Source organism: Ambystoma mexicanum, chromosome 2q, assembly GCF_040938575.1.
Source record: "Ambystoma mexicanum isolate Mex_15411 chromosome 2q, UKY_AmexF1_1, whole genome shotgun sequence".
Lineage (NCBI taxonomy): Eukaryota > Metazoa > Chordata > Amphibia > Caudata > Ambystomatidae > Ambystoma > Ambystoma mexicanum.
The window spans coordinates 1,115,810,229-1,115,830,259 of NC_090924.1; the positions used below are offsets into that span (position 1 = coordinate 1,115,810,229).

Sequence of the window (20,031 nt, forward strand, 5' to 3'; positions counted from 1 at the left end):
CGGTGCATTGCTATATGGGTTAGCAGATTAACAAGGAAAGACAGGCTATTCAGTCAAAAAACGATTTTAACATATAAGATGCAAAGCTATTTTTACAGTTAAAAGCACACGTGTTCATTTAAAAATGCACACTATTTTTCACCTGAAATGCCTATATTGCTAGAGACACATTTGAAAATTAACAGCTAACATATTAACCATTAACCTGACTAATAAAACCTTATTTTATTATAACTCACTAATAAAATGTGTTCTCTACTGCAGAATTAGGCATATTTTGAAAACCAGTTAAATGAGTGTGCAGATTTTTCCTCTCTTCTCTGCATGATTATCCGTGTTGTTGTGCACAGTAACTGCAGGAGGAAGGAAGTCAGATTTGCAACAATTGCAAATGTATAAGCGAAGCTATTGTTTAAAAGTAGGAGGATGAGAGATGATGGATTTCATTGGAACACGTCATAAAGAGGGCTGAGAGGAAAGTTTTAGTGGGCAGTAGCAGGGAAAAAGAGAGGCAGACATCTTTCTGCACTACTGGGGAGAAGACCTGGCTGTGGGGGTGTCCTGCTGCAGTCGAGACTGGGGAAAGCTGAAAGAATTACCTTTCCACTGGCAGAGGCAGTCCTATCTGAAAAAGCTGAGAATTCCAGGCAATGACCCCGGCTTGAGAAGGCAAGCGTTCCTTTTTATTGGAGTTACGCCAAGAGAGCCACATTCACAGAGAGAAGAATCTGAACAGATAAGGTAATTACCTAACTGGGGGAGCTGTGTGTGTGCACGAAAGTATGCAGTCAGTTTAGAAAAATGAAAGTCCCGTGCGTGTCTTTATCAAGTGCTAATGTTGCAATTTAAGTTCTGTTCTCCGCCACTATAATTGCAGTGTGTCATTGAAAATGCTTTGATTGTTCCCTTTTATTGCTGTAAAAAATGAGATCATGCCTAAATGTAAATTTTATAATACAGAAAATATTTGAAAACAGACGGGTGGTTTATTTTCTATTTACCATTACAATGCCAATGATGTGGGGAGATTTTTAAACAGTGCAATGGTCATTTTAAGACAGATGTGTGTATGTCAGAATCAGTATGAATAATTGTGAATGACTGTAGTATAACTTGTTGGAGGTACATGAGCCAACGGGAAGAGAGACTCTCTGAACATAGCTCCCTACCGTATATAAGGTAGTGGAAATTACCACAAGACTACCACATATAGCTCTCTGTCGTAAATAAGTCAGTGAGTTTGCCCATGGTGGCGCACCAACACTATCCCTGGAAATTGTGGTTTCCCTAGAATGCAGGTCTGAGGTCTCTCTAGTGATCACACGAAAAATCTAAGCGAAGATAAGGGATTCTGGACATTGGGGCCACAAATAAAACAAGGGAATTATGCTCACCAAAATACCACCAACCACGTATACCAAATATGCAGGTCTGGGTGCTGAAATAATGCATGTCCATTGTATTATTGTTGCACATGGCCAAATCTGAATACAAAGAGTGATTATTGCTAAGTTATTTCTCGGCGGTAATAAAATACCGTCAGGCCCCAAATCTCCACAAAATACCCTACACACCACACTCCTCTAGTATCGGCTTTATAACTTTGTCTCCCTATACTCCTATCTTCACCACCACACCAAATGCTAGGATGCAGCTACCATCAGGCTATTACATCAGCTGCACACATAACTGGTGCACCCACACACCCTACGACACTAACTCCCTCTACTCTCTCTACTGACCTGGACTGTGGTCCCTGAGGGCATTCAACCTATCAGCGCTTTGAGGTCATACCAATGATATATAGCACGCTACATAAATGCCAAATAACATAACATAACATATTTGCATGGTTGTCTGTGTTCAGTAAATGTCATATTTCCGTGTCTTCTTTTTGTGTGTGAAATCTGGGGTTGCCACAGTGTTTGGTTAGGCCCAGGTCAAATGATTTGGTTCGTCCAACTTACTATTTTTTTGTACTGGCCAGCAAAAGTGTGGTGCCACCAACAGGAGATCCAGTAATTCTTTTTTTGAGTTTATATGTGGGAGAACCTTACATTGGTTTGTTATTATGGCTGAAAATGCAAGAAAACAAAGCCATGTGAAAGTCATTAATGAAGTGCAGGGTCCTAGTAAACCAGAACTTAGGTGGACTTGAAGTCAAATTGTGAAACACTGGCACTAGCAATTTGCTTATATACACTGATAAAGACCAGTTGTATCCAATGGTGCTTAGGCTGTATTTTCAAAGTCGTGATGCAATGTTAATATTGCAGTTCAAAGAATATACTCACCAGTACTTTCCCATCCTCACTGTAGCTGTCTATTAGTGGTTGTCGGTCCAGAAGTTTGGCAATTCTCTGAACAGAAGCCGTTGCTTTGCTAAAGTCTGGAGCAATAGAACTGGACTGTCCAATTGACATGGCAGAAAATACGATAGCCGAAAATACACTACAATAATAAATACACATCATTTAGTGGCACACATTTCACTTAACATATCAAAGTATAAAAACGTTTTAAAAACAGTGTTTCATTTCTCTGCAGTGGATGAATGTTATTTCCTCAGTTCTACAAAAATAACCCTTTAGAACATGTAATATAGCTGAAGGCATACTCCAGTGTATAGTACAACAAAAAACAAGAAAAAATCAGGCACGCTCGGAATCAGACGCCATTAACTCCCATGCAGCAATGGTCAGCCAATCAGTGGGCCCATCATAATCCAAGCATCACGCTGTTGTTATGGCCCACGTTCCAATGGATTAGCTCAGCTCCATGTCCGGCCAGCCTTTTTAGCCTCCCTTGCCCACTGCAGCTGTCCCAAACACCCCATTGCGTGTCCCCTACCACCCACCAAGATCACTTGACTCAGCCGGTCTGAAAGCACATTGATTTTGCCGGGTTTGCAGAGCTCTAGAAGGCCACAAATAGGAAGGTGGTTCCGATGCCTTTCCCAAGGCGCACAATTTGATTTTTTTAATGTTTTTGTTATTTAATGAAAAAACGTCTAGTGCTCTCTCGGAGCCACATTTATTAAGTTAAAGAAAAACACAAATTGATCACCAAAGCATTATTATGGAATGCTAATGGCCACAGTGCCCTTGCAATGTATCGGGCATTGGCTAGATCAAGCAAGGTCCCCACCTCATTTTAACCCTTAGTAAAGCCCTCCAGCAATGCTTTATTTTTTTTGCTTATGTTTTGCGATCTTTAAAGTTTACATAACAGATTCTAGTGTTGATAAGAGCTTTCACTGTCATAGACAATTACAATACCAGGCCATATCTTAAGGGGAATCAAAAGATGAAGCTACTTAAACCAGTAACTCTTCTGGGAAATTATATTAAAATGTGAAACAATTGAGAACCCTTGGAAGTTAAAATTCTGCATATCACATAATATTACCATACCAGTAGCGCCAGTTACACAGGATTTAGTTAAAGTTACACTTATAAGCACGAAATAATGCACATATGTGTCTCCTAAATACATTGTGCACATGCATGTGCCATTTAACATCCAGTTAACCCTGTGTACACAACCATATTACAAAGTATTATGTTCTAATCCTTTGCTACTCAACATTGATTTGTGTGTGTACTCCCAGGGCAATGCAGACACTTGTGACATCCAACACTAACTTCATTTTCAAAAGAAAATACTCTCTGCTGGAATTTCACCAAAAGGTGAATTTGGTGGGAAAAAAAAAACAACGTTAGTCCTTTTTATACTGCACAGTTGTAATAGACTACATGTATGTCTATAAATTAAACAGGAAAACAACAAAAAGATACATAACTAGTATTAAGTGGGGCAGCACAGTTTTTATTGGACCTCAAGAGATAGTAGCGAACTGGTAAACCACCATTAAACATCCAGACAATAAAACTCTGCTGCACTCTGCCAGGAATTAAGAATTTGATGCACGTTTCCAGAAGGCTTGCAATCCTTACTGCAGCGATCTGGGATGACCTAGCAAAAGCACTGAGGCGAATGGAAGGTACATCACGTGCTAGCAGGTAGAAACAAAAGAAGGCTATCCACACCAGCTAAGAGAGGCAACTCTAACCCAGTGCCCTTGAATGGATCTGATTCCACTCTGAAATTGACTTTAATGTGATGGATAAGGAAACGCAACGTGGCAATATTTTGCTGTAAACGTTGTCGCATACATCTTTGTCCCCATTAGGTAAAGGCCTCCTCATTCCCTCCTTCTTGCTATGACCCCCGGCACCTCCCTTCTTAGCACCCTAAATGGAGAAGGCTAATATAAAGCGAAAAATCAGTACTATACAATACAAATATGTAGTTGTTTTTATATGGTTAATAACTTCACTTGCTGTTTTACCATTTGAGCATTAGACTGCCTTTTGGATTGTGATCTTGGTTTGCCAAAAGTACATACATATGTCTCAATTTGAGGGGTGCAGTAGTAAGTCCTCTGCTGTCGTCAGGTCCTTTGGACATCCGAGCATTTTATTTGTCGTGCACTTTTGGAAATTATCGAGTTCAATGCTCATTCAAAATACAGCGTGTCGTTGCAATGCATTCACTAATCTCCACCTTGTATTGTGGATTCCCACTAAAATTGGTTGCAAGTTTTATATTGCAAGCCAAATGTGTTCAGGGATGAGTAGGTGGATGTTAGCAAGTGTGCTTATCAACGATTCCAGTTCTGAAGCCAATATTAAAGCAAAATGAAGGGTCAGATTAACAGAGGGTTCAATAAAAAATAGTATCCAGGACATATGTTTTTCAAAATGGAATTCAGGCCAAATTAATGATCTCACACTTAGTGCCCGCCCTACCCCTCTACTTCCTCTGTTCTTCAGACATGTTTGTATCTTTTTTCAGAAAGGCTGCAGTGGTTTCTCTGGCTGAAGGTACATGTTTTGTTAATGTGATTGTCGGTGTTCTTAAAATCTTTCAGATAGATACATGCACTGAATCAGGAAGTGAACATTCTTCCAATATGTCATTAATAGCTTTGCCGATCAGAGAAGCTCAAATGATTGTTTGCATTTCATCTCCACCTACAAATAAAAAGGAAGAAAAACCTGACTATGCTGAAGAACATCCACCTGGCTTTGCAGAACAGAGAATGTGAATACATCCATTCGCACGGGGAAAGGCACATTGACCGATCTCAATCTGCATTTCCCGGGCGCAAATGTGTATATAAGGTTTTAAATAAATGGCTGCCACCTTTAAAATAGAAAAAGGACAAATGACGCTAGCCAATTTTGAACATGTTTTCCATGGCCGCCGTCACCCGAAAAGGGATATAGTCCATTTACGCCCATTTTTTCTGTCGTTTGTTTTCTCCAACTGGAGATGGGTAAATCCTGGGATGCAAATAGCTTTTACTCCCTGTCAGGGTAGCAGACATGATGTTTAATGGCATGCAGCCCGAGTGGAGGGACTCGCTTTGCTCCCCCGTGAAATGTGCTGTCTTGCAGTATATACTGAGTAATGTTGTCTTCAAAGGAAATGGATCAACATCCTCTTTTATCACTTGCAAGGTAGCTGTTGGGATTTTGTGTCCCACAGAAGTAGGTTGTGTGTTTACAGTATTGGTTGAGGAAGATGAGGTGAAGGAAAGCAATCTACTGCTTGCTAAGAAAGGAACATCCGTTCTGAGAGCATTGCAGTGGTTGGATTTGGTGTGGTGGCGCATGAAGGTGGTCCCGTAGGTGTGCTGTACAGGTAGTCTGCAACTGAGTACAACTCACTGCATTCTATTTTTATAGCTTTAGCCTTTGGTAGATTCCCGACAGTGGTAAGGAACTGCTACACCCATGATTCTCTCAGGGTGCTAGGGGTAGGCACTTCCTCTACCTCATCTTCTTGGTCCTCTTCATTGTATTTGGAAGTACTGGACTTTTTCTGTTGTGTAGGTTCTCCAGCTGTTGGTGGTGGTGACTCTTTGGGAGGAGGGAATGTAAAAGCTGATTCCATTTTTAAGATGCATAGCAGTTTTACTAATATTCACCAAATATGTGCTTTTGTGTTAGATTGTTAATGGATAATGAGTAAGAATAATTGTAGGAGCTGTGCAAGGGTACATTTTGAGATTGAAAGCTCCCAGATCAGTAGAAAATGCAGTTCTGAGCCGTTCGCATAGCACAGACCCGTTCGCGAAGTGCGGACATGTTTGTGAACATGTCCTCATGCCACACACATGCACAAGGTCATGTGACACTGTCCAAAAAATCCATGATGAAGTTAGACATTTGCGGATGTCGATTCACACAAAACAGTAGAAAAGTTGCAAAAAGTGTATAGAAGTTTTAAAAGGTGGGGAATGGTAGAGTTCTAAGGTGAAACTTTGTAAATTAGAGAAAAATGTTGCTATATTGGGTTAAGTATGATATTAGCAAGTTGCAGGATATAGATGTGCACTGGTAAAAACCCATGTAATTCACTGAGAAAAAAAACGTTGTTAAAGGGACGTTATGGTTAAGTTGCACTAATGAAAACCTATACAATTGACTAAAAAAACTTTGTTAAAGGAACTTTATGGTTAAGTTGCACTAATAAAAACCTATTAAATGTAATGAAACAACATTGTTAAAGGGACGTAATGGTTACAAGTAAAACTGAAAAACCTCAGAAATTCACCAGTTATGGTGAGCAAAGCAACCATAACTCGCACCACCACTGTGCACTGGTAAGACTAACACCCAGGACATGAAAGATGACATCACAAATGTAATTGATGACATCACTGATAACATCACATATTACATTATTGTTAACAAACAATCCCTACCAGGAGTTTAGTTTATAATTTTGGAAACAAGATGTTAGGGGTGATTAGAAGGACTATCATGAACTACTTAATGTATCAAAGATTGTTCTCATGTAAACAAATCATTATATTCAACTGTTGTTGTTAGTAGAGGGACCTAATCATACATACATACATATAGGCAATGGTTGCAGCATGCACCATAGAAGTAAAATATTTTTCATCTGGTAATTTACAATATTAAAATAATTAATACTACCTTATGAAAGTGTTGAGTAATGTTAAACATGGAATAAATAGGTAACAATTGAAAACTTACCATACACTTGTTTTAATGGAAAAAATACATAGAAAAATGCACAGTCCATACATATTAGAGGCATGTGCAGGGAAACAAAAGTAAGGAAGAAAGAAACAAAAGCACCAAAAAAATGACAATAACATTAGAGTTAATCATCATGTATACAAATTAATTGTGTGTTTGAGTGGCATTTATTGCCCCATGTTGTAAGCGGATTCAATTCAACACTACAGCTAAGTCAATGCCTAGTCTGGGATGCTGAGGGAAACCCTTATTGATATATTTTTATGTCCAGTTTGTTTACTCTGGATGACAACCCTTATATAACACCCCTCTCTTAGAATCCCCCTGACCCCACTGAGCCAAGAAGTAGGTTTGTTTTGCAAATTAAAAGGTTTATTTGAAAATGAAACAATATATATCTATCACACTTTTATAGTAAATTAATATTTGATAGCACACTTGTGAGGATGATAGTGATCAACAATGGATAATGTTACAGTGATACACTCTTTTTGATGGCTTAGAAGTGATATAGAGAGGATAAAGTAGCTGAGAATGATTTTAGGGCTTCAAGGACAATGCAATGATGAATGAAAATGCAGTACAGAAAATAAACTTGATATGACTTCAACAAAAGACAATGTTATCACTTTTCTTTGACAATTCAACCCCCCTCCTCTATTCAAGGTAAAGAGATGGGAGGAAAGCACACAGTTCTCAGGAATGCAATCAAATATAATTCAGTTCCCCCCTAGCAAGCTTAGAGGAAAACAGGTAGGAGTTTTAAACACAGGCAAAATACTTTGATGTGGTTGCAATTAAGTGAAAAATATGCTAAAAGGCTTTTAATTCCCTATAGGAGGTTCAGGGTGAGTGAGAGATACTTAAATTAATTCAGGATCACTTGAGCAATGCTCTATGAATGATTGTCAGGTTGCACACGAATTTCAGCAAGGAAAGCAAGGACAAATATTTTTACACGTGGCTGAAATTAAGCAAAATGTCAAATCGCTGCAAATATAGTCACGTGCGTCGAGCACAATTACAGAGGCACTGTAAGGAGTAGAAAGTTCTAGGCTGGTTGGAAAGCTTAGCATTAAGATGACAGTTCAAACTCGCTCCTAGCACAAACGGTTCCGGAGATACTGCCGATTTAGTAAAGGTAGTTTTTCGGATTTGAAATTTTAAAGCTCAGAATGACAGATGAGAGTTTTCAGTTTTAAAGATGACAGAATGACACGATTCTAGGAGGCAGTTCTAATAGGCTAAAATAGTTTGGATTAGATTATTTTAAACTAAGAGATTGGTTTTGGCACAGTGCAAGCTGGGTACTCACAATAGATTTTGGACAGGAATGCGACTTCGTCACCGATCGGGTCAGGATTGGCTGGACTTCTGCTAGAAGTTCTTCACAGCGATCTGGTCTCTGGTTCTCTCTGGTTCCGGATACAGACTGCTTTCTGGATACTGCTACAAGTTCTTGCAAAAGTTCTTGGCAAAGAATTCAAACAGCTCGCCCGGCTGTTGAATAGTTTGGCTGGTTTTGAGGCCTGCTGAAGAGGATTCAGCTTGTGGATTCAGGCCTCTCTGCTACAAATTCTGGAGTTAATTTCTGGTCTCTGGAGATTGATGGATTTGAAGTCTGGATCTCTGGATGTGAAGTCCTAAGTCTCCCGGCAAAGCGTCCCGAAAGAAAGTGGAAAGTGAATGTCCCTCCCTGGGTTTCAATGTTCCTTTTTATGTGTTTTGAAAATGGGTGTGTGCCTGGGCCTAGCTAAGCCTGCCCCTCTCACTTATCATTGGCCAAGCTTTCCTCTCTCCGTTGATTGGGGGAAAGAAATGGAGTGTCAGAGTGATGCTGTAGGTTTTATGGTCAGAGGAACCTCCCCTTGTCTAATTTCACACAAATCTATTTCTGACCCAAATACATATTTATCTATGTACCATTTTTCTAATATTATAGTTCTAGTTAACATATTTTCTGTAGCACCAAACCATCTGATCCCTGTCTTTGTACGATGTTGTGTCCACTTATGACAGAATTCTCCCCTTTTCATCCATATAACAACCTCTAAACCTTTCCAGATTTTACACAAATGTGCACCAGGGATATGGGTTTCAGATGATAAAGTTTCAGATTTTTAATTTGCATACATTTGGAGTAACAACCTTTTTTCCGCTACTATCCCCAAGAACATAGCACAGGGTCCTAACACCTCTTAAAATGTGCACAGAAAAATCACAAGAATGATGATGTTATTTATATAATTTTTACAAGTCCGCACTATGAATTATCCATCTTTTTAAAATCATGCTCTGGCCACAAAGGGGTGTGGTTTTCCAGAGCACATGGTGGAATTTCTGGCTTATCCACTTCCCCCAAGCTCAGCTTGCTCTCCCAGATACTGCCCCTTCCAGTTTCTCCCAAGAGGAAGCCATTTTACGACCCCCCCAATATAACATTTGCCTGAGACAGGGACAGTGCTTTGTTTAGTTTCCTGTAGTCCCCAGGTGCTCCCCAGGTGCTCCTCCCCTACTCCAATCAGAGAGGTGTCTCTCCTTTTGGCAGTTTTCTACATTCAAATCCAACTTACAATTTTTGCACATGCAGCTAGAATGCTGATTCTAAGTTCAAAACTATGACATTTAAACAATTGCAACCTATGTGACACTCACAAGTAGGTCACTCATTTATTCTAAACATTTCGATTTTAGTGGCTTTAAATCCAAATTCACTTAAGCTGCTGACATCCCCAGCTATTTTTTATATATACATTAAATAATTACTTCCTTCAAGTCATTTCAGAATATAGTTTTACATTGTATCCACCTCTTAGCAAGTCTTTCCTTGGCCTTGTTTGGGTTCATTTGTTCAGTTTTACACAAAAGTCTGGTGGTTTAAAACACCGGCTTTCTGATAGTGGTGAGCACCAGTATTGCATCCATTTTTGACATTAAGAAAATGAATTCCCCACAGTTCTGGGTTGCTTTTGGCAATCAGCATTGCCATTCCCAGTGGTTTCAGGCTACTGTGTGTGTAGCCCAATGGTGGTTTTAGGCAGTGCCCTCCTGTGCTCACAACATAGGCAACAATGGGTGGCAGCCTATTCTTCATGTTTTCCCTGTGCACTCTCTGGGAAGTTCTGGCCATCATGATGTTTTCAATGCCAGTAATGCACAGTTTTATGGTTGGGCTTGGATGCATGGGTAAAAACATCCCACAAGCCTCCCCTGTTGTGATGGCCATTCTGATCTTTCACTGATGGAACTCGCAAGATCTGGGATGTTCGCCTCATCTTCTTCCAATTCCGTAGATGGCACAGTTCAGCATCTTTTCCTCCCTCCAGTCGATCAATCAGTTCTCCTTGCTGGTCCTGATGGGAGGATTGGGCGGTACCCCGGGCCCCTCGGATCTTCGCTCCCGGTCCCCAGGTCGCCTTCCGTGGTCAGTCTCCAGGTTTTCTTTCTCCTAGGACGACAAAGCAAAGCGGCAATACACATTCCTAGACATTTTTCCACCACTATTGATATAGTGGGGAGGCATATACATTTTATACATCAGAATATATTTTGCAGTCTTATTTTAAAACAAGATATAACATGAAACATTTTTTTTTCAAATCATAATATTTTAGAGACTATATGTGGGATATTTTAGGATGGGGACTGAATTAATCTGGAGCGGTCCCCTCTGGTATTGCAGAGGACTCCTCCAGTTGCTGCAGTGTGTGCCTGGGATGGCAACACTTTAGCTGATTTATATGTACCCACTTGTCTTCCCCTTCCGCCAGACTACCTTTGGAGATGCGGATCTTACACGCTACTGGGGAGACCTTGTCTATAATTTCAAACGGTCACTTCCATGTAGGCAAACATTTTCGCTGTTTGTCCTGGTTCCTTTGGAAATTGTATAGATAGACCCAGTCTCCCACAGTATATTCCTTCCTGGTGGACTTCAGGTCGTAGTGGGTTTTCATGCTATCAGCTGATCTTTCTAGATTCCGCTGAGCATAGGCAAAAGCATGTTGAAGGTGTTTCCTTAAATTCTCCACAAACTCATGAGTTGTGGAGGCATTTATCAACGCCTGCTCTTGGGTCCTGTAGAGCAAATGCTGGGGAAGCACCATCTTGCGTCCGGTCATCAACTCAAATGGTGACATTTTAGTTGCAGATGAAGGGGTATATCTGATGGCCATTAGGACCAGAGGTAATCGGATATCCCAACTTGGCCCAGAATCTGCCACAAACTTTTGTAATATGCTCACAATGGTTCGGTTGTATCTCTCTACTGCTCCAGAAGAAGCTGGCCGGTAAGCAATATGTAACTTCCTTTTGACCCCCAGTATCTCCCACATCTTTGTCATTACCTCACTGGTGAAGTGGCTACCTCTGTCTGACTCAATCCTTTTAGGTAGACCAAAACGGGAAAAGATGTGGTTAATCATCAGGGCCACTGCTGTTTCTGCCTTGCAGTTTGGGGCCAGGAGACATTCCACCCACTTGGTAAACAAGCATGTGACGGTAAACATGTACTTGTTTCCTCTAGATGAGTGAATTACAGGGCCTACGAAGTCGATTTGCAAATCTGACCATGGCAGTGTCATCCCCCTCTTTTGGAGAGGTGCCCGGTGTGTGAGGGATGTTGGCTGAAATTGTGCACGCACCAGACACCCCTTCAAGTATTGGTCGAGGTCCTGCCCCATGTGTGGCCAGTATGCAACCTCTCTTAAGATCTCAAGTGTTGTGTGAATCCCCCTATGACCTGTGGTAGCCCCATCATGGGCGTGACTTAACATCAGGCTTCGGAATGAGGTAGGGACCACCCACTGATCATGACCAGCTTGGATTTCCTTACCAACAAACCGTCTTGAATTCAGAACCTTTTTGGACATTTCATCAACACTCTTAGGTCCTCTTTCCCAATGTAATCCGTATCCGTCAGGGGAAAGTTCTCAGGGTCCTCAATGTGTTGGTAAAACTTACCAATTATTGGATCCCCCTTCGGAGCTGTAATCAAATCAGCATCAGGGGTCTCCTTACTCCATTGTGCAGTTGAAAGATCATTGTGAGCATTTGTCTGGGATCTAGTGATAGCAGTGACCTGGATTTCCCCCAACAGGGACTCTATTTCGATTCGATCCCCTTGGATGGCCCCGGTTTTGGCCAACTGATCAGCTAAGTCATTTCCAGTTTTGTCTGGTCCCTCTACTTTGGAATGACCCTTGATCTTTTTCCAGTAGATGGTCATCCCATTCGAGGTGACCAGATCATCAATGTTTTGGATTAACTTCCCCTGTTTCAAGGGTTTGTTATTAGCACATAACATGCCTCTGGTTTTCCAATTGACAAGGTGCTCCACGAACCCGTTCCGTACATAATCCGAATCTGTGATTATGACCAGTTTGTGGATTTGATGTTGGACAGCAGTGAGGATGGCTTGTTGTACAGCCATCAATTCTGCCACCTGACTACTTCGTTGACCAATTTTGTACCCAGCAGAGGGTTCTGGAAACTCCTTCACCCATGCATTTCCTATGCCGGCTACCAGTTCTTTCTCTCCGTTGTTGTCAACATGGTAAGAGCATCCATCCACATAGACAGTGGGCATCCCCTCACACTTCTTCAAAGACTTTGTGTGGGGAATTAAGGTATGCTTCCATGTTGTCCTTGATTTTTAGACTTTCGTCCTCGAGACAGTTTTCTCTGGGACAATCATGCAAGTCAGCCAGACCTTGCGCGACGGGACTCTTCTTGTTTTGGCCATATCTGACCTCTAGAGGAAAGCCTTGCATTGACAGAATCCAGGAAGTAATTCGGGAATTACTTACATTTCCGGCCCGGGTTCTGTCACTTTGGAGATATTGCAGAGGCTGGTGTGGAGTCTCCACTCTGATGTGTTCCCCCTGGATAAACGGGTGGTAATTCTTCAATGCCCACACCGTTGCCAGGAGTGCCTTCTCACAATCGTTGAATTTTTCCTCCACAGAGGATAAAGTTTTGCTCGCATAGGAGATTACTTTATTGACCTTGTCATGCTTTTGGTATAATACTGTCGTCAAGAACTCCTTGTTTCTGACAGGGTAAGCTAGGCAAGGCGCTTGTGAGAGGCTTCTTTTGAGTTGTCTTACTGCCTCGGCTTGTTCTGGACCCCATTCCCACTTGACCCCCCTTTCAGGAGATGAATCAGGGGTCTAGTGATCTGTGCGTAGCCCTCAATGAACTTTCTGCTGTAATTAGTCAGTCCAAGGAGGCTCCTTAGTTCCCGCAGAGTTGTGGGGTCTTTCAGTTTCTGAAGTGCTTCCACTTTCTTTTCCCTGGGACAGAGACACTGAGGAGTAATCTCATGCCCCAAGAAATTAACACGGGTTCTACACCACTGTGCTTTCTGAAAGGAAAGTTTTGCTCTGGCGGCCCTCAACTGTGTCAGAACATAAGGGATCTCCGCTATGTGTTCTTCCACAGATGAACTTTTGATGAGGACATCCTCTACATAAGCCAGGTTACCCCTTGCACCCAGGTCGGGCATGGCCTTATGTAGGAAAATGTTGAATTCATTGCCGGAGTTGAGGTATCCGAAGGGAGTCCGGGTCCATGTGTACTGCTGGCCCCAAAAGGTAAAAGCCAGTTTGTATTGGTCCTCACTACTGACAGGCACGGTCCAGTATCCATTGGTCAGGTCTATTGTGGTGAATACCTGTGACCCCTGGATCTGGGCCAGCCCTTGGTCAATGTAGGGCAGAGGCCATCGGGAAGTATGGACCCGTTTGTTGAGCTCCCTAAGGTCGGCGCAGAGTCTCCACTGGCCGTTTGGCTTCAATATTCCCAGCACCGGCTTATTGAAAGTGCTGTGGACTGGACAGATTATTCTCCGGGACTCAAGGTTCTTAATTATTTCAGTAAGGGACTCCATGGATGCAAGAGGCAAACGATATTGCTTCACAAACACTGGAGTCATTCCAGGGTCCGTGGGAATTGTTATTGTGTGGATGTCGGTGCAACCACTGTCATATGAGTCTACCGCAAAGAGATCTTGGAACTCCAAGAAAACTTGTTTCAACTTTTGCTTCTGTTCCAGAGTCACACAGGCATCAGCTAGGTTGACTCTCTCTTCCACCATCTGCCTGAAGCCTGGAAAGACTTCTGGTTTTGCTATCTCAGCGGCCTCCTCCAGCTGGGTGGAAAAGTCCCTGGTCAGAGTGCTGATTTGGACCGGAGGCTTCAGGTGGGAAAGGCAGCCCTCATGGATGTGAAAAATCATCTCGTCCCCTCTGAAGTCACAAGTCACATCTTCTTTGCCATAAGGGCAAGAAGTGTACACCAGGAAGTTCCCCCCATGCCGGGAGAAAATCCTGCCTGGTTTTGTATTGTCCTCACTGTCACTGTCAAAACAGTCCTTGGGGATTGGTCCTAACAGTTCATTTCCTAAATCAATGGAGAAATGTCGGTCATCAACCGCCATTCCAATAATGGTGCCTGCGGCTAGAGTAATACTCTTTAAGTCGCTGTTATCCACCTCTATTGGAATGGTGTCATGTTCTATGTTGACTAATGGTGTTGGGTTTACCCCTAACCCTTGCTGTTGGAGAGAAGCATTTAGATGAATATAAGCATCATGGTTTTTCAATGTTTGTCCTCTTTTAACTTTCCCTTCCAAGGAGAATTGTCGGGTCCTTTCTGGGATGGTGACTTCCTCTTTAATTTGAATTTCAACTGCATAAGGTAGCAATTGAGCTGACCTAAATGCTTTTTCCGGATCATCAAAGCCCATGGGATTATCGGCTAATCGGGACCAAGCTTTGAAGTTTATTAGGTCCAAACTAATGGCGAAGCGATTTAGAATGTCACTGCCTAAGTAAAAGGCGGCAGTGACGTCTCGCACAACCTAACAATTATTGACTATGCTCTTGTTGCCAATGGAGATTTTGAGCATACACCTGCTTGGCAGGAGATGTTTGGAATTGGGTGTTTCCAGATCCATTTCCCATTTGTCTATCGGTTTGAATGTGGAAATGGCTGGATCTTTTGCGAGTTTACAGAACATGGCTTCGCTGATGAAGCTCTTAACGTTGTTCACACACACTCGGGCGAGAACAGAGTCATTCCTATCATTTAACTGAACAGGGATGAACAACTGCTCTCCAATTTGCTGAATATCAGCCAGGCTCTGAGCTGATTTCACATCTTTCTGGACTATAGGAGTGGGAGTGTCTGATTGTTGATTGGTAAAGAATTTCAGAGTGTTTCCTTCCAGTGTGGAATACCACCTTAAACTGGAAGGAAGGTTGATTTTCAGAAATAGAGAGGACCCCCCATCACCAGTCTGTTGTCCTACTGCTATTACTGTCACGTCTGGAATTTGGTTGTTCTGTAAGTGAAATTCTACTTGGTCCGATTTTTGTTCAAACATGTGGAAGGTGCCATTTAAACTAACATGGTTGACACTCTTTTAATTTTATTGGTCGGCTAGTCTGGGTCCAGCGGACCTTGTTCACGCAATCTATTAGGGGTGACAACCTTCTCAGGAGGTCATTCCCTAGTAAACAAGGGGTGCCCTATGGAGTCACTACTATGACCGGGTGTTTCACCTTGTGTCGCCCAATTTTGATGTCCAAATCTGCAGTCTCCTTGACAGGAATTTCCTTCCCGTCAAAGTTCTGCAGTTGTCCAGGAAGAGAGGTGAGAGGAATAGGGTAATTCTTCCCCCTTCCTACATTTAGTTCATCAAAGGCCCTTTTGGACAGAAGGGTAGCTTGGGATCCAGTGTCCACCAGTGCCAAAATTGTACCCTGCCCCTGTACTTGTACCGGGGCATAGTATCTTCCCTCCTTCTCCTCAAGGGGGCACAGATGATGCACATTTTTGGACAACTGCTGGGCTAATTTTCTGGTTTTGTACTTGGCAAGAGAAGAGATTTTGGCAGAATTCTGTGGAGAGCCTGGGGAATCTGAAAGAAAAAGTTGGCAACTGGAAATGGTTTCGGGTTCTGGGCTGCCCCCCCCCTTTTTGGAGGCAGTCATCAGGATAGGTTTGACCCATGGGATTTTGGTATTGTTGGTTCTGGGATAGAATGATGGGCGGTGACAGCTCAATCCCCCCATCTACCCAGTCTGGGTTGAAATCCCTTGGGACCCATTTTTCCTTGGGAGGAGTTCCCCCATCTCTGAAGGAGAAGATCCTTTCCCAAGGATCCTCTGAGGATCCCTCTCCCTCAAATTGGAAGACCTGTACCTCCTCCACAAAATGGGTCTGTTTGCGTACTTTGTTTCTCCTACCTCCCCTCTGTTCCTTGGGTGGCAGACTTTCAGGGGTAGGAGATTTTGTTTCCGGTTCCTGGTTTTCCAGGGGCTGTTTACAATTTGGGAAGGAAGCTTCCTCCAAGGCTTTACACCCTCCTCCCCCTTGTACCTCCTGCCTGGGAACCAGTGGGTTATCAGGGTGCTGCCCCCGTCATTGTTCTGGAGCACTAGGTCCAGAGTTTGGGGCATTCTGTGCCAGCATGCCCATCTGAGGGTTCTGTTGGGCCCTCAGCATGCGGCCCAAATCCTGTGCCAAAATTGTACATGCCGCTCAAGTTGTGAAACCCGCTCAGGCTGATACGGGGCTCTATTTTCTCCCCTGGGCTGATCCCGGGAAGGGTAGCTATCCCTTCTCTGGTAATACCCCGGGTTGGGAAGATTTGGGTACCCCTCCACTCTTGGCCTCCCCTCTCCTGGATTAGGTTGTCTGGGCTCAGGGAATTGGGGAAAGAAGGATGGATGGTTTTGGGGTTGGGAATTGGGTGGATACCTGGGGAAAAAGTTCTGCCCAGGATTTGGTGAATTTCTGCCCTCCTGGGGGAAGTTTGGAGGGAAGTTCTCTGGGTTAGCTGCTTGACTGGACCCCCCCTTGGGCTGGAGGAGTCCACACATAACCCAGGATGGGTCGGTTTCCCTTGTAGCGGGGACTTACATAATCAGGGGAGCGAGGGACCCCATTTGTGGGACTGCCTCCTGGACTCCCTGTCTGTGACTGGCCCAAGGGCCTTCTGGGCTGTGTACTATTTGGTGCAGGCAGGTTTTTAGGTTCCCCCATCTCCAAATCTAAAACAGGGGCAACCTTTACCTCCGCCACCTTGGCAGCAGCAGGGGTGCTGTTGGTTTTGGGGTTTTTCTGCGCATTACTTTTATTTTCTATGGGCTTCTGCACCTCATAGATCCGGGTGGCTTGCTCAATGACCCAGTCTAAAGATATTTTCTCGTGAAAATCTCTCACGAGCTGGGTCATTATGTACTTGGGAGGATCATGGAAAAATGTGTTGATGAATTCTCTGCTGTCCGTGCGCACCCTTCTGGTAGTCTGCGCAAAGGCACGCTTCAATTCTTACACAAATTCTTGTGGGGCCTGATCCTCCCCACATTGCAAATTGTAGGCTGCCTTGCGAGCCTCTTGGGGATTTCTATATACAGAAAATGTTTTCAAGATGGCCTCCCTATATATGGACCATCTTGAATGGTTTTGGTCCTCCAGCCCCGCAAAGAAACTGGAGTATTCAGGGGAGAATGTCCATTTGACGTACTGGATGCAGCTACTGCTGTTCTTCAAATGGAAAGTCTCCATCATTTGCTCATAGAGCTCCAAGTGTTCCCAAACAGAATACTTGGCGTTCTTATGATAAGGCGTGATGACACTCCGGATTGCCTTAATCTGTTTTAAGGGGTCCTTAAGCAAGGCCCTTTTCACCTTATTGGCCTTTTTGGTTCGGGTAACCCTGGTCTATTCATCCTCTGATTCAGAAGCACTGCTCCCATCTGATCTTCCAGGTTTTCCCGGATTCTGCGAGCCTGGGAATAGCTGGCAGAATGTGGGGACCTGGTCTCCTGTGTCCTGTGACACTCAGAGGAGTCTTCAGATCCCTCCTTGCTACCAGGATTTGATGGGTACCCGCCCCAGTGACCTAACTGGGCAGAGGTTTTTAGGATGTCCTTAGGAGGCCTAATTTCCTGGGGTTCCCCACTAAATTGCACTGTACTTAGGTGCCCATACCCGGGTGCCCGCCCATCCATTCCTGGGTGGAACTGGCCTATGAGCCCCATACTTTTGGCTGGATAGTAATCTGCCATTCCTGTGGCCCTGTGCTCATGCGCGCCAGGGGACATGGGGGTGGCAGAGTCCAGGGACTGAGAAAGATGAAGGCCTCTGGTACTAGGGCTTCTGAGGTTATGCTCAGGTGTTTCCCTTTCCCAGCAAACTTCATCTCTGTCAGCCCCTGCTCCCTGTTGCAATGCAAGAGCCTGCGCTTTCAGTTCCTCAGTTAAGGCCTTACTAGACTCTATCAGTCTCTCCTGCATGGCCTATCATTGTGCTGACAGAGAGCCTAATTTTCTCTCTGTGCCTCCTGATTGGTCCTAGAGTACTGGGCCAGTCTCTGCTGCAGGAGAGTTACCTCCTGAGTCCCATTTCTACTGGCCTGCTCCTTTCTTGCCAGAGCCTCCTCCACCCTCCTGGTGTGATCTAGCAAGCCCTGATGCTCTTTTTGGAGGTCACCCAGCCCCTGGAGGGCCCGAGTGATTTTCTTCAATTTTTCTTTTTAAATGGCAGACTTCCTGGCCTAAGGTATCCCTTTCCTGACCAAGAGCCTGCATTTGTGACGCCAATTCATCCCTCTGCCTTTGAAAGGCACCAGCTTTCTGGCGTTCTTCATCAAACTCTGCCTGGGTATCCAGGTCTTTCAAAATCATTTTATTGCTTTCCTCTTTCTCTCTGTCTAGTTGGATTTGCAGGGTGGCTACCTGCTCTGTGCATGCCCTGTTGAAATTGATCTGTTGCTCCAGCTTTTTCTGGCTCTGCAGTAAGGAGTCCAAACTGTCTTGGTGCCCCTTCTGCAAAGCCAGAATTCTGGTATCCTGGTCTCTCTTTTCCTGTTGCAGTATATACATGTCCTCTTTTATTTTAATGATATACTGCCTACTATCATTTTCTGACTCCTGGCTCCTCTGCAGCCTCTGCTCAGAAGAGACCAGGTCAGATTGGGCCTTCTCTAATGCCAACAGTTGCCTACTTGCCAGATCTTGGCCTTCAGCACATTTGTCCTGCCTGGCTCCCATATATAGATACAAATATGCTGCTATCCTAACCATCTTGTCGTGTTCATCTTTATCTTTAGGAGCCATGTATAGTTTGCTCTGGGCCACATGTAAGGGACCCTGATCTCTCCAGTTATCTAACCCAGTTGCCGTGACCTTTTGTGTGATTGCCTGCAACCACACATCCTGGCCCTGTTCAGTCCATTCACCTCTCACAAATAGTTTATATAAGAAGTGCTCTCTGGCTATTTCGATGTCTACCAGTGTCATCATTCTGGAATTTTAGTTCCTTCCTGACTTACAGAAGTTTGTATTTTATTTTGCAAAACAGACCGGTTCCTTAGAGCGTTCCTTTGAGGAGTGCTTTCACAGTGTAAAACAGCGTGGTGATCTAACCGGATATGTGTATCCGGTCAATTGGCACACTGTATTAAGCTGCACAAGTGGTAATTCTAATCCAGAATCTCCGGCTACGAGCCCCCACTTTGTAAGCGGATTCAATTCAACACTACAGCTAAGTCAATGCCTAGTCTGGGATGCTGAGGGAAATCCTTATTGATATATTTTTATGTCCAGTTTGTTTACTCTGGATGACAACCCTTATATAACACCCCTCTCTTAGAATCCCCCTGACCCCACTGAGCCAAGAAGTAGGTTTGTTTTGCAAATTAAAAGGTTTATTTGAAAATGAAACAATATATATCTATCACACTTTTATAGTAAATTAATATTTGATAGCACACTTGTGAGGATGATAGTGATCAACAATGGATAATGTTACAGTGATACACTCTTTTTGATGGCTTAGAAGTGATATAGAGAGGATAAAGTAGCTGAGAATGCTTTTAGGGCTTCAAGGACAATGCAATGATGAATGAAAATTGTAGTACAGAAAATAAACTTGATATGAC

At 43.4% G+C, this 20,031-nt stretch overlaps 1 protein-coding gene across 1 annotated transcript in view; it reads right to left on the reverse strand.

The window, feature by feature from the left end:
• The window catches only part of LOC138568836 (ATP-dependent translocase ABCB1-like), a 615,126-nt gene that overhangs the window by 107,092 nt on the left and 488,003 nt on the right, over positions 1-20,031 (reverse strand). Inside the window, exon 18 of the mRNA XM_069646608.1 lies at positions 2,301-2,451. Within this exon, the coding sequence (XP_069502709.1) occupies positions 2,301-2,451 (151 nt within the window). The remainder of the gene's footprint in view (positions 1-2,300; positions 2,452-20,031) is intronic.